General features: G+C 51.6%; 1 protein-coding gene across 1 annotated transcript; it reads left to right on the top strand.

Annotated features, from left to right (window-relative positions):
* Window positions 1-1,794: 1,794 nt before the first annotated feature.
* Lman1l (lectin, mannose binding 1 like) lies at window positions 1,795-13,752 on the top strand. Its single transcript, XM_027923674.2, has 14 exons — window positions 1,795-1,969; window positions 4,432-4,586; window positions 4,700-4,807; window positions 4,890-4,948; window positions 6,305-6,407; window positions 6,807-6,927; window positions 8,082-8,137; window positions 8,871-9,003; window positions 9,278-9,466; window positions 10,039-10,103; window positions 10,609-10,676; window positions 11,518-11,641; window positions 12,108-12,235; window positions 13,471-13,752. Exons 1-14 carry the CDS (start codon window positions 1,795-1,797, stop codon window positions 13,598-13,600), a joined length of 1,614 nt encoding a protein of 537 aa, XP_027779475.2. The 3' UTR covers window positions 13,601-13,752.
* Window positions 13,753-14,130: the final 378 nt, after the last annotated feature.

Genomic DNA, 14,130 nt, shown 5'->3' on the forward strand with positions numbered 1-14,130 from the left:
GTTTAATCCCCAGTACCACAAAAGGAAAAGAAGAAACAAAGAAAGAAAGAAACTTCAGCTATCCAGAATTCTTGGCTAATGAATCACTCTGGAAAATCAACCTTTATTTGAACAAAAATACTTGAGGGGCATGTGTGAGGCACTGGTCGATTCTCAGTACCACATATAAATAAATAAAATAAAGGTCCATTGACAACTAAAAGAAAAATTTTTTAAAAATACTCAAGGACTGGGGTTGTGGCTCAGTAGTAGAGTGCTTGCCTCACATGTGTGAGGCACTGGATTTGATTCTCAGCATCACATATAAATAAATGAATAAAATAAAGGATCATCAATAACTAAAGAAATATTAAAATACTCAAACTATAGGGTTTCCTTACCTTCTAAAAAATTTTTTTTAATCAATCACAGAAATAGTCAAAAAAAGTAGGCTCGGGGTGTAGTTCAGTGATAAAGTGAGTGCTTAGCATTTGTGAGGGCCTGCCTAGGTTCCATCACCAGCACCACAAAAAGAAATAGAAAGTAGACAGAACAGTATAATAAACCTCAAATTCCTATCATTTAGCTTCAACAGTTATCAACTCAAGGTCAATTTTTTCTTGTCTACACTTCACTTGCTCTTCTCAGACTCTGTAATATCAATCCCAGACATTATATGAATCTATTCATAAATCTTTAGAATGTTTCTCCAAAGGATAAAATACATTTTTTTTTTTTAGTAGTAGGGACTGAATCCAGGGTCTCATGAATGCTAAGCGAGTGTTCTACCACTGAGCTAAGCTCCAGCCCTTTTCATTTTTTTTTTTTTTTAAATATTGAAACAGGGTCTAAGTTGCCCAGGCTGACTCTCTAGCCCTCTTTTTGCCTCAGCCTCCCAAGAAGCTGAGATGATAGGTATGCACCACAGAGCCTGGCTGAGACAAAAGATATTTTAAAAATATAAGCACAGCCCACACAGTGGTGCATGCCTATAATCTCAGCAACTCAGGAGGCTGGGGTAGGAGGATCCCAAGTTCAAAGCCAGCAACTTAGTGAGGCCCTGTCTCAAAATAAAAAGGGTTGGAGATATGGCTCAGTATTTAAGCACCCCTTGGTTCAATCCCCAGTAACAACAACAACAACAAAATACCATATTATTCCAAAATTTAATGATAATTGCATAACATAATCAAATGTCCATTGTCCAGTTTACCCAATTGTCTTATTTTTTTTCCAGTTGGTGGATTAAGATCAGGCTTCAAACAAGGTGTATCTATACACTGCATTTATTTGCTTAGTCTCTTAAGCATCCCTTTCTTTTTCCAGGCACCAGGGTGTAGGGCAGGGTAAGCTTTTGGGCTGAAGAGTGCAGGGAGGTGGATAGATGGTCAGAGTCAGGACATCCATGTGCGATTACAGAGATAGGGTACAGAGGATGGTCTCTCCAACAGGGAGGAGAGGCCAGGGCTGCTGAAAGGTGGGGCTTGTCTTTGTGCATCCCTGAGCAACCCCTTCTACCAGCTGCTGGGGCTAAAGGAAGGTGAAAATATGTCCCAAGCTGAGAAGCAGGGACAGGGCTCAGGTTGGCAGGGGTCAGCTGCCCTTTCCACAGGCTGGAGGTGAGGGAGGGCTGGGGCCTGAGATCAGGCCTAGAAGGAACAGGATGTCTCTGTTGGGGAGGGAGGAAGAAGACAGCGCCAAAACCCAGGTCCTGGCCAGTCCCCAGCTCCACCCTACCTGGCCTTGGCCCAGGAGGGCCTCCCTGGCCTCCTAGCTATCATCCACCCTGGCACCCGGACACTGGCTCCCTTCACGATGCTGAGGGTCCATGGTCCAGATCGTTTGCTCTGCCTTCTATTCCTGCTCCTGGCCCCCCACAGCGCTGAGGGGGACCGTCTTCCTTGGCGCAGGTTTGAGTACAAGCTCAGCTTCAAAGGCCCAAGGCTGGCATTGCCTGGGGCTGGAATACCCTTCTGGAGCCATCACGGAGGTGAGGGGAAGAGGTGGGGAGCAGCCACACCAGGGGTCCCTCAGAGTGCTGGAGCTGGGACTAGATGGGGAGGGTCTGCCAATGCCTCTGTCTAGGGTAGGGCCTGGCTGGTGTAGACAGCGCTGGGGTCCCAGGACCACTCCCAGGCTGGTGTCCTGCTCTGCCCACTATAATTCCATTCCTACCCAGCAGCCTCAGTTTCTCCTCTCTGCCTTCCCTACCCTAGGACCACTCTCTGCTTTGTCTCTCCTTAGATCCCTCATCTTCCTTTGCCTCTCGGAAGGACGGTAAACACACATGAACTCTCTCTCCTCTCTCCCTCTCCCTCTTCCTCTCCCTCTCCCTCTCCCTCTCCCTTCTCTCTCCCTCTTCTCTCTCTCCCTCTCCCTCTTCCTCTCCCTCTCCTTCTCCCTCTCACACACACATACACACACTCTAAGTCCCAGACACACAGAAACAAATTACCTTGGACCAGCACAAGCTTACAGTCTAGGATTCATCTTGGTGGGTCATGGCTGTCCACAAGAACAGGGAGGCTACCTGGAGGGAGGCATCTTCATGTCCAGCTGTTTTGCCACAGCAGGCACAAGCCCTTCCTTGTATGTGTGTTGGGGATAGAATCAAACCTGAAAGCATCTTACTCTACAGGTCTGTATATAAGGCCCTCCAAACCCAGAACTGTTACAAAGAATCTATCTTCTACCTGATTTTGTTCTCAAAAAAGTTTGTGATGACTAAGAATTATAAAATACAAAGGAGCTTAATTTAGGAATAAGTAAGAAAGACACCTGCAATGAAAATGGGGCAGGAAATAAGTCCAGGAATGTGGCTTTCTTCCAAAACATATGCCGTGAGATTTGTTTAACCATTGATTTAGTTCAGAGCTTCCTGGCAGGCAAAGCAAAGAGAGCAAGCAGATGGCCTCTGTATTACTATCTATGAGATGTAAGTTTTGGAAAATGGCCCACTTGCTGACTGAGGCCCTTAAAGACGATAAAACCTGCTAGTAGGGTCTTTGTTCTAATCTTCTCACAGAGGAATGGGAGGTAAACATATGAGTGGGCTCTTTCTCTCAGCACCAAGCCAGGCTCTGCCTCAGGGTCAGGATGTCAGGGCAGGTACAATGCTCATTGTTCTGGGCCTTGCCAAGTGTCACAGACTGTGTAGGGTAGCAGAGGCCCATTTTATGAAATTACCCAGTGATATACTTGTGGCTTCTTCATTCATTCATTCACCTTTTATGGAACCCCCACTCCCATGCTCCTCTGTGTCCAGGCCGGTCAGGCTCAAGGAGCCCATGGTCTATGGCAAGGTCCACAGACACTCCACAGAAGGCTGAGCATGTAAGTGTAGCAGTTAGCAGACAACCCTGGTCTCCTGCAAGTCACTTCAAGGTGGCAGCAGCTTCCAGGGGCCCTGGGACTTGCAGCCTTGCTGTGTCTGAGCCTCCCTGCCCCCATCCCTGGCCATTGCAGAGCAAACAGGCTGGATTAGCAGCCTTTGGAAAGTCCTGGCAGGGTCTGGGCCCTGGGCCAGGTTCCAGGCTGGCAGGCCGGAGGGCTGGGGAGCCAGCTGGAGTGGGGACTCTGACTTCCCTTCCCCTGGTTCTTACCAAGTCTCTCAGTGTCTCTCCTTTTTCTGCTCTCCTACTATGTAGGTCCCCACCAACACCAGGGATGGTTCTCACACTAGCTCCATCCTTCTCCCCCCACTGTCCTGAGGGCCAGCAGCTACCTCTGCCCACCCCTCCTGCTTTCAAGCCTTCCTCATCTTGGAAGGAACCAGGTCTCCCTGCAACACACACAATGAAGCCCCATTCAGCCACACTCGAGTGTCCTCTGAGCTTCCACAACCTGCAATCCTGAGCCTCCTGGGGCTACTCTCTCACAGGTTGCTCTCCTGTGCTCTGTGGTTTCAAGCTGTCCCCTTGCCCTCACAAGTCCTTAATCTCCTAATCTGACAACACGAATCTCTCTCATGGCAGTAAAATGTTGTACTTTGAAGTCAGATTGAAATGAATTCCAATCCACTTAGTTCCTTGACTTTTCTGAGCCTCCGTTTTCTCATTGGTAAATGGAGTCTCATCAAAACAGATAACACAGGCTGAAGTGAGAACACAGGCAGCTTTCCCACCGGGACACTGTCCCCTCCTGTGCTGGGTTGTAGATCTCCCTTCTTCAATTGGCTCCTGCATGGGTCAAACGGGCCCCTGATTTTTTTTTTAATATATATATTTCTTAGTTATGTATGGACTCAATGCCTTTATTTGTTTTCATGTGGTGCTAGGATTGAGGCAAGTGCTCTACCACTGAGCCACGACCCCAGCCCCAATGGGCTCCTGACTTATAGCAGGTCAGGTGTGACCTCCTTCTCCTCCCAGGGCCTGGCTCCAGCCAATAAGACAGGAAGTTGGGGATTGAGAGAGTAGTGGGCCCTGGCCCTTGAGCTTCCCTGCTCCACAGACACCATCCTGGGCCTGGAGGAAGTACGCCTAGTGCCATCCATTAGGAACCAGAAGGGCGCGGTGTGGAGCGAGACTTCTGTCCTCTTCCCTGCTTGGGAGGTGGAGATGCAGATGAGGGTGACTGGGCCCGGGCACCGGGGAGCCCAGGGCATGGTGAGTAGCCACCACCCAGGCCTAACAGAGTGGGTGAGTCAGGGAGGAGGGGGATGAGCCCTGGGTTCCAGTGTTCTTCAGAGACCCTGAGCTGAGGGTCTGGGGACCTGCAGGCTGTATGGTATACCCAGAACAGGGGCCAAGTTGGCTCTGTCTTTGGGGGGCTGGCCTCATGGGACGGCATCGGGATCTTCTTTGACTCCTCGGCCGAGGATACCCAGGTGAGTAGCGCTCTCCTGCCTGCCCATTCCCTTGCCCTCCTTCCTGTGCCCAGGGCTCAGGCTGATTGTCACTCCCATGCAGGACAGCCCTGCAATCCGTGTGGTGGCCAGCGATGGGTACGTCCCTTCTGAGCAGCTTGGGTAAGGGTCTGTGGGGACTGACCTGCCCCTACCCTGGGCTGTGAGGGCTCAGCCCTTGCCCTAGGGAGCCCCCCCGCCCCCCGCCCCCGCTAGAGCTGCCACCATGCTGGCTCTCTCACTCTGAGCCCACAGCTGCCTCCTGGGACACCTCTCACTGGGTGTCAGCTGTGCCTGCAGCAGCCCCAGAACCAGAATACTTGCTCTTCCTGGGAACTGCCCCACGGAGTTCTCAAGTAATTCAACCCAACAGTCCTAAGTGAAATTCCTAGTCCCCAATCCCCTTGTTAAGTGGGGATTGTTAAGTGAGGACACAGAGGCCCAGAGAGGTGAAATGACTTACTGAGGTCACACAGCTGTGTGCAGAGCTGAGACTGGAGTCCTGACTTGCCCATGGAGGGTCCACGCCCTTCCCTGAACCAGTTGAGTCTTCCCTTTCTCCAGGATGACGTGGCTTGCTGACCTCCGTGGCCCAGCTGCTCCTCAGTGGCTGGGCCGGTTTGTCGGTGTCTCTTAGCAAACATCCCTCCACTCATAACAATTAGAATAATTGCTAACATTTGTGGAGCTGAGTTTACTGTACAGGCACAGTGCCCAAGCACTTGACATTCATTCTTAGTTACCTTCATAGCCCATTGTTATGAGGTAATGGCAATTATCCTCTTCATTTTAAATACAGGAATGCCCCAGGCATGGGGAGGTGAGGTAACTTGCCCAAGGTCACATAGCTAGGAGTGCAGACTCAGGGAGCTGCTCTGGACCTGCTTCTCCCTGGCTCTGTGCTGCTTCCCTCTCCCATGAAGGTGACAATGACATGCTCTGGTGTGAGCTGCCACAGTGTCTGTGCACCCATGTGCCCAGAGGAACTCAGGGCTCATCACTCTTCTCCTAACTCTCCAGAGCCTGTCACCCCTGTTGGGAAATGAACTGGTCATATTGTCCTTGGCTATTAGGACATGTGCCAAGCTATCAGTCCCGCTCGGTCCAAGCCTTGGTAGAAGAGAGGAAAAAGAAGCATCCCCAGAGTCATGGGGAGACTTGGAGTTTAAAGGAGAAAGGGACAGTGAGATGAGGTGGTGGGGTGCAAGTGACAGAAACCTTCTGGGGAAAGGCCACAGGGAGGCCCCAGCCTCCTCTGTAAACTCCAAGTCCCAATATTCTGCCAGGTGAAGCCTGCTTTCCTATCCCTCTTTCTTATGCTAAGGAGGCAGAGTACAGCAAGGGAGACTCAAGTCTCATACCAGGCCACCCCACTGGGAAGGGGGTGTCACCACAAGCCTCAGCAGAGTGACTACTGGAGTGCCCTCATTGGCTGGGCCTAGGGTCTTATGTGGCCTGGCTAGATTCCAGCTCTCACAGGGATGGAGCAAGTCACCAGGTACTGGGCTCCTGTCACCGAGATTTCCGGAACCGGCCATATCCCATCAGAACACGGATCACCTACTGGAGGCAGAGGCTGCGTGTGAGTCACCCTCCTGCTTCTAGGGGTCCTTTGCTGGCAGATTACAGAGCTCCAAGCTACACAGTTGCTGTGGGGGGTGCCCATGGCCCCAACAGACTCATGTCTGTGATACCACAAAGGGTATCAGAGACAAAGGGTCCCTCCACTCACGTGGCATTCCTGGCACATCCCATGTGGGATCCTCCACCTGCATACAGAATCCTAGCAGTCACCCAGAGAACAAGCGTATAGTGTTCACATGAAACCAGAGTGCAGGTCACCTTCATGTCATTTAGATCCCAAGCACTTGGCTGTCTGTCCTTCTTCAGGACCAGGGAAGCCAGAGAGTCAGAGGTGGGGATGATCCCCCACTGCTGGGTAAGGCGACAAGAAGAAGCTCATGCCCTCTATGCCCTTCAGGTGTCTTTGAGCACTGGTCTCACTCCCAGTGACCCAGATGAGGTCTGTGTCGATGTGGGGTCCGTGCTTTTGGCTCCTGGAGGTTTCTTTGGGGTCTCAGCAGCCACCAGCACCCTGGCAGGTGAGGACCTCTCTGGGCAGGTAAGCGCCGAGGCGCAGTGTTCGTTTTTTTGTGGGTAGTGCTGGGGTGGAGCCCAGGGCCTTGTTGTGCTAGGGAAGTGCTCTGCCACAAGTGCTCTGCCACTGAGCCCCGGCTCTCGCCTAGGGACCCTGTGAAATGACTCATCCTTAGCATCCCTTCTAAAGAGCTCTGTGTGTGGGGTCAACCACTTCCTCACCATGTGACCTGAGCAAGTCACGAGCCCTTTCTGGGTCTCTATTACCATCTGGAGAAGGTCACATCTGCCTTGCAGGGTTACTGAAACTCTCAAATGTGATAAAACGTGAGAAGTTTTATTCCAGTATTGCCCCTCCCCCATGCAATGCGGCAGGTGAAAGGAGGATAGTGGCTACAGGGGACATTTAGGGAAATAGAGCAGAGGGAGGTGATGCAGGGGGGAGCCCATGAGGGGTCTGCAGCTGGAAAGCAGGCTGGGATTAGAGCATGGCAGTCCTTGAATGGCAGGACTTTGGTCTTTATTTTATTATTTTATTTTGGTACCGGATTGAACCCAGGGGTGCTTAACCCCTGAGCCACACCCCCAGCCCTTTTTTGAATTTTATTAAGAGACAGGGTCTTGCTAAGTTGCTTAGGGCCTTGCTAAGTTGCTGAGACTGGCTTTGAGCTCAGGACCCTCCTGCCTCAGTCTCCCAAGATGCTGGGATTGTAGGTGTGCACCACCGCACCCAGTAGGACTTTGGTCTTTAGACTGGGCACTGGGGAGCCCTGGAAGGTTTCTGAGGAGGAGAGTGATATGATCCAAGCCATGGTGGGGAAGCAGCCTCTGTAGGATGCTGTTGCCAAAAGCAACTGTGCTCTGGGATGGGAGGGTGTCCCTTGGCCTGCTGCCATGGCTCCAGCCCTGGATGCTTTGTGATTGTCCAGTATTCCCACGCACAGGGGCCTAGCTGCGTGTGTGGTTCACCCTCACAGCCCACACATCTGCTTCCCTGGCTCTCACACCTTTTTTATGAAGTGAGCAAGACAAATGCCCAAAGTTACCCCGACCTCTTGCCTTCCTGGGATATAATGGAGCCTGGGGGCAGAGTGAGGTCTGGATGAGCGGGGTGCTGGATGGAGGGATCTTATGTCCCCTTCATCTATCCCCCTTCCAGATGACCATGATGTCCTGTCGTTCCTGACTTTCAGCCTGAACGAGCCGGGTCCAGAGGTGATACCAGCCCTGGCCTGCCTCCGAGAGGCAGCCCAGGGACCCACCCCTCCCCAGATGCTTTTGCCAGTCTCATCGTGTCCTTGGACTCACCATTTCAGCCCTTATCCTCACCTGTTCTCTTAATTCTGCTCAGGCCCCAAGCCTTGTGCTTGGCAGTGCTGGGGGTCAGGCTCTGTCTCCAGGCCTCCCAGGCTGGTGGGTGGAGTCAGGCTATGATATGAGAGAGCTCAGAGTGATCTGTGCTGGCTATCAAAAGGCACAGGGGGCACTGGGGTTGAGGCTCAGTGGTAGAGTGCTCACCTAGCGCATGTGAGGCACTGGGTTCCATCCTCAGCACACAGAAAAATAAAAAATAAATAAAATAAAGCTATGGAAAAAAGTTTAGTTAAAAAAAAAAAAAGGCACCAGGGCTGTGGCAAGCACAAAGGAGGGGTCTGAACTGCCTGAGGGTCAGGGAAGGCTGCCTGGAGGAGGGAGCTTAAAGGAACCCTACATACACAGGCCTGAGGCTGCAGCAGGGAGGGAAGAGTGTGGGGTGTGGGGCTGGAGGTGGAGGCAGAGCTCAGAGGGCTAGAAAGAGCTGGCGAGGCTGAGCGAAGCCCCATCCCCAGGGTGGGGTGAATAGTTGGTCAGGGAGGGAAGCTGGGCTCATGCGGGATCCTGTGGGAAGGCTCTTTCCACTTTTGGCTCTCCCATAGGTTGAGGCTTGATCTCTGTCTTCCTCCTCCAGGTTCCCCCTCAGCCCTTCCTGGAGATGGAGCAGCTTCGTCTGGCAAGGCAGCTGGAAGGGCTGCAAGCCAAGCTGGCCCTGGGCAGCAGGGTGGTTATAATTCCACAGCCAAACTCAAAAGCCCGGGAAGAGGGTAGAGACCCAGGGAGTGGGCAGGAGGGGAAGTGGCCCATTTGAGTATCATGATCCTATGTCCTTAGAATCAGGAGTCCTTCAACCAGTGGGGAAATGGAGGTCTAAGGAAGCCATATCTAAGACAAACGTGGACCCAGGTGTCCTGTCCTATCCTCTCCACCCAGAAATTCTCCAAGGAAGCAGCCATACCATTTGATGCTCCTCAAGTCCCTGAAGGTAGGGTCTTTTGCCCTATACCAATGGCCACCCACCCAGCTCTGCCCCATCCCCAGGGGAAAGGCTCTTTGACCTGGAGGAGACATTGGGCAGACACAACAAGATCCTGCAGGACCTCCAGGCTCTCTCTGAGCAGTTGGCCCAGGCAGAGATGCAATGGAAGAAGCAGCTGGGGTTCCTAGGCCAGGCAAGGCCTGATGGAGCCTGGGTGAGTAGCCCCTTGGGCATCCAAGTCTCCACCTGTGGTCCTAAAAGAGGAAGAGAGTTATAGTCAGGAACTAGTCTCCCCAAAAGTCTGGAGTGCAAAGAGGGCAGAGGTTAAAGACTGCAGGTCACAGGATGGGGCAGGCCAGCATTCACGACAAGCAAAAGCTCCAGAGCCACACAGCTGGGGCTGGGGAGAGGAGATGCCAGGAATTTGGATCCGGGTCTGTAGACGAATGACAGAAATAGACTAGGTGCTAATTTGCATGTAGCTTCACAAGTGACTTGCCTGTGGCTTGCTTAATGCTCAGTTGCATCAGAATCCTCCTTTCATCTTCACTGTCCCTCCAAGTTCCACCCCCAGGGAGTCATGTCCCAGGGCACTGCCCAGTTTTGGGGGTTGAGAGCTAAACCCAGCCAACGCTTAGGTGCTTAGGTGCCTAGCAGAGGAGACCAGCAGCACTTTCAGGCTTTGCTGGGTTCTGAAGGGTCAAGATTTTAATCTTTTGTCCTCAGACCAGAGCAGATTAGGCTGGGCTGCTGGAGTGGGACAGAGGGGTGGGGGTTTACACCCTAGGGCCAGTTCTCTCTGATCCTACCTTCAGTTCCTGAGAGATTCCATTCATCCCCCAAAAGGGCAGCCACCTCTCTAGGTCACTCTGCAGGACAGGGAACCAAGCCCTGGCTGTTAACTAGCACTGGCCTCCAGCTCGGGTCATGCCCTGGGAGAAGGGAAGGGAGAGAGGACTGGGCTGAACTTCAGGGAGGAAGAACCATTTTTAGAAATGGAAAGAGCTTGGGCTGGGATTGTGGCTCAGTGATAGAGTGCTTGCCTAGCACAGGCAGGCGGGATCCGGGTTCGATCCTCAGCACCGCATAAAAAAATAAAGGCATTGTGTTAAAAAAAAAAAAGAAATTGGAAGAGCTTGATAAGGTCTAGGGGTGACCCTGTTGGTGGGAACAAGCCCCTTTAGGGAGAAAGGGCTTGAGATCAGGAGGGAAGATTTCAGAAGCCCAGGTGAACAGGAGTCAGGTAAACTCTACCTGCCCCAAATGAGAAGGGCCCTGGTAAACTGGTAAGGCCTCTGGAAGGAGGGGGGGCTGCAGTGTCTCTGGGGAAGGTGGGCTTTGAGGGGAGGACAGCTGGGTCCTGGACCATAGATAAAAGGCTGGCCCTCCGCAGGATTCTGCCAAGATCAGCACCCTGCTCTATGGACAGCAGACTTTGCTCCAGGCCCTGCAAGAGATGAGGTAAGGTGGAGTAAGGGAGGAGCTGGAAGAGGGAAGAGAAGCCTCTCTACAACTTTGTCTGTCTGCCTGCAGCTCCTCTCTGGGCCCTTCCTTCCTTTCATGATTTCCTGAACAACCAGCACAGAGTTTGGCAATGAGAGGGCCTGGGGCTGAAGTTATGTTAGCTGAGTTGACCTCAATTTAACTGAATGAAGTTTCAAGTTTTGAAAGTCCTAGTTTAAAAGCAACTATCCCTAGGAGAAGCCCATCATGAAGGACGCCTTGAGACATTCCCACCCCAGCGAGGGTTAGTAACTCTGAGCTTTCCTCCAGTGATAGTTTATGGAAGGAATGAATGTTTTGATGAACATTCTTGGAAGGAGCACAACCAAGATCAGACCAGCTGGAGACAATCCCTGAATTCATTTTTGCCCTTCTCCAGCCTGCTAGCATCCTACTCTGGAGCACTCAGGCCTGTGGAGCTACCCATAGACTCCTAAGAGTGGGGAGATCACCTGGATGCCATGGGTGCTCTCACCCCACATCCAGACACCTGGGGGGTGTATAGGGGAAGAGGGAAGAAGCTAAATTCCCTGGGGTCTGTAGGTGAAAGAAAGAGCCCAAGGAGCCTCAGGTTGAGAAAGACAGATTTAGGGAGAACTTGTCTGAGCTAGAGCTGGCTCAAGATCTAAGGAAAAGGTTTGGAATAAAAAGACCAGTCCCCAAGAAAAGCCCCTATGAATGGTGTCTGTTCCCCACCTATTCACTACCCTGGGGATTGTGGGCAATGATTAGTTAATTTGGGTACAACCCGAAGGGGTAATGAGTAATTTCCTTGGTTTTCACTCCACACACACACCAGCAATGCAGCTGCTCACATGGCCTCAGGAGCCCAGGTCTTCTACCTGCCTGTGGGCACTGAACACCATTTCTTAGAGCTGGACCAGATCCTGAGCCTCCTGCATAAGAGTCTTCGGGACCCAGTGGTAAGGGAGAAGTAGTGGGTAGCATGGGGACCCCAGCCCTGAGGTCCAGGCTCTGTCACCCTTCTTCCAACTCAACCACCAGAAGGGAAATGGGGTGGGCTGTGCCCAAGATCATTCAGAGTTTTATGGTAGAGGGGCTCTTTTCTGTGCCCTTGTACCTTCTTGCTCTTTCCCTCACCCTCACCCTGTCTTTGTTTTCCACTTCTGTCTCTCTCATCTCTTAAGCCCTTGGCCTCCTGATGATCTCAGGATCTAGGTCTTCCCAGCTTTTCTCACAGATGGAGCCATCAGAGCTGGGGTGGGGGAGGAAATGCATGCTGCCCCTCCTCCAGGTTCCCCAGATGAGAGCCAGCATGCCCCAAACCTGGAGAGATAAACAGGGCTCAAGTATGGCACAGATTCCAGGTACCCCCCCCCCTCCTTCTGTGTTAGAAGCTGATCAAGATCTCAGACTTTCCCCTTTCAGAAAGCAGCAGTCAAGTCCCCCCGCCCATCTGGATGGCCCCCAGGAGCCTCCACATGTCTACGGCCTGGCATCTTCCTGTTCTTCCTCCTTATCCAGACTTTTGGCTTTTTCTGCTATGTGAATCTTAGGTGGGTCTTCCACGAGCAGCACTTCCCACCCTACTCAACATCACTTGGTTCTGGGTTACAGCTATTCAATTTGCAAGAGGGACCCTGAGGCCCAGAAGGGAGCTGCCCAGTCCTCCAGATGGCAAGGGGCAGAGCACAGGCTCAAACCCATACTTTCATCGGGCACAGACCACCTGCTTAACCCCCAACCCCATCTGGTCCTGGTCCTCCTAGCAACCAATAGTCACACCCTAGATGATCAGCACTATAAATGGCAGGAAGCTCAGGGACTTCAGGAAGTACAGGAGAAAGCACTTGATAGAGCTTGTGAAGATCAGGGATCTGGTCTGAAAAGGACATTTGATAAGGGTCATTAAAGTGACTAGGAGTTTCCCAGCATGACAGGATGGGTAAAGGCATGGATGCATAGAGAACAGCATGGGGAAAGGCATGGGGAAATGAAAAAAGCATAATATTTTGGAGAAAAAAATGATAATTCAGTACTATTAGTGAAAAGAACAGGACCAGTTTGTGAAATTGATAATTGAAAAGGCAGGGGATGTCACTATTTCTGCTTGATGGGTGTTTGCTGAATGGATGAGCGCTGGTCCGACTCTTTTCACCAAAAGTACTGAATTATCATTTTTTTCTCATTTAGAGATGCAGATATGCTGAGGGCCCTGGACAAGGGACTGACAGTCCTTGCTGGGGAATCTCAAAACAAGAATTAGTGTGGGCTTGGATGATCCCAGGGAAGGAATAAAGTGTGCTGAGCTTTAAAAAGCACAAAGTGGAAACAATCACAGGCTTCCTGGTGTACAGAAGGGCAGTGGTAGCAATAAACCACCCAGATGGTCCTTAAATGCCAAGGGGAAATATGCACTTCATGTGACATGCTAAGGGAGCCATAGAAGATCCCAGAGCAAGAAAGGCTGTGGTGCAGTGAATGGAGGAAGGCAACTGTGAGTCTTGGTTTCAAAAGCCCAGAAGAGGCTGGGTGCAGTGGTGTACACCTGTAATCCCCACAACTCGGGAGGCTGAAGCAGGGGGACCACAGGTTCAAAGCCAGCCTCAGCAACTTAGCAAGGCCCTAATAAATTTAGCAAGACCCTGTCTCAAAATAAATAAATAATAATAATAATAATAATAATAATAATAATAAAGGGGTTGGGGATGTGGCTCCATCACTGGTCCAAAAAACAAAAACAAAAGCCTAGAAAGGAAAAAGTCAAGCAACCATCTTGTCTCTGCAGCAGGCAGGAGCTGGACAAGAGGCTTCGGGAGTGTTTGTCCACAGGAAACCTTCCTTTGGGTGCTGTGCCACACATCCCTAGGGTGCTGGGAACCCTGAGGAGGCAGCCCCTCTCCCCCAGCATGCATGCCTGACCCACTTCAAAGCCACTTCTCTCTGGGAAGCAGGTGGCTTCTGTGGGTGGGGAAGAGGACTTTGTTAGGATCCTCTTCCTCTTGGTGCCCAGCTATTGCCCACACCTTAGCTTTTGGTGAGCCCCACCTTATTAAAGGTGAATTCCCTCTTCTGCGTGTGTTGATATGCTCCTTTATCTCCAAGTCTAATCTCTCTGATGGCTTCCACCGTTTTGGGTAGGTAACCTGGAGTGGGCTCCTAGCAAGTAAGCAGGCCAAGGGCTCACTTACCTGCCCAAAGACCAGATACCCCACAGCCCTTCCCTCTTGACCAGGGAAGGAGAGGGAGTAACAACTGCATATAATTCCATCCCCAATTCACCCAGAACAAGGAGCGGTGTCTCCCAGTGCCCCTCCTGGCCCAGCCCTGCTAGCATTACCAAACAATCATCTCCCTCTTCAATCCCTGCAGCTCACGGACAGCAGGGCAGGCACGTGACTGAGGAACCCATGAATCCATAACTGGGATTCCCGCTAACGCTTTCGGGTCT

Source organism: Marmota flaviventris, chromosome 2, assembly GCF_047511675.1.
Source record: "Marmota flaviventris isolate mMarFla1 chromosome 2, mMarFla1.hap1, whole genome shotgun sequence".
NCBI classification, from domain to species: Eukaryota; Metazoa; Chordata; class Mammalia; order Rodentia; family Sciuridae; genus Marmota; species Marmota flaviventris.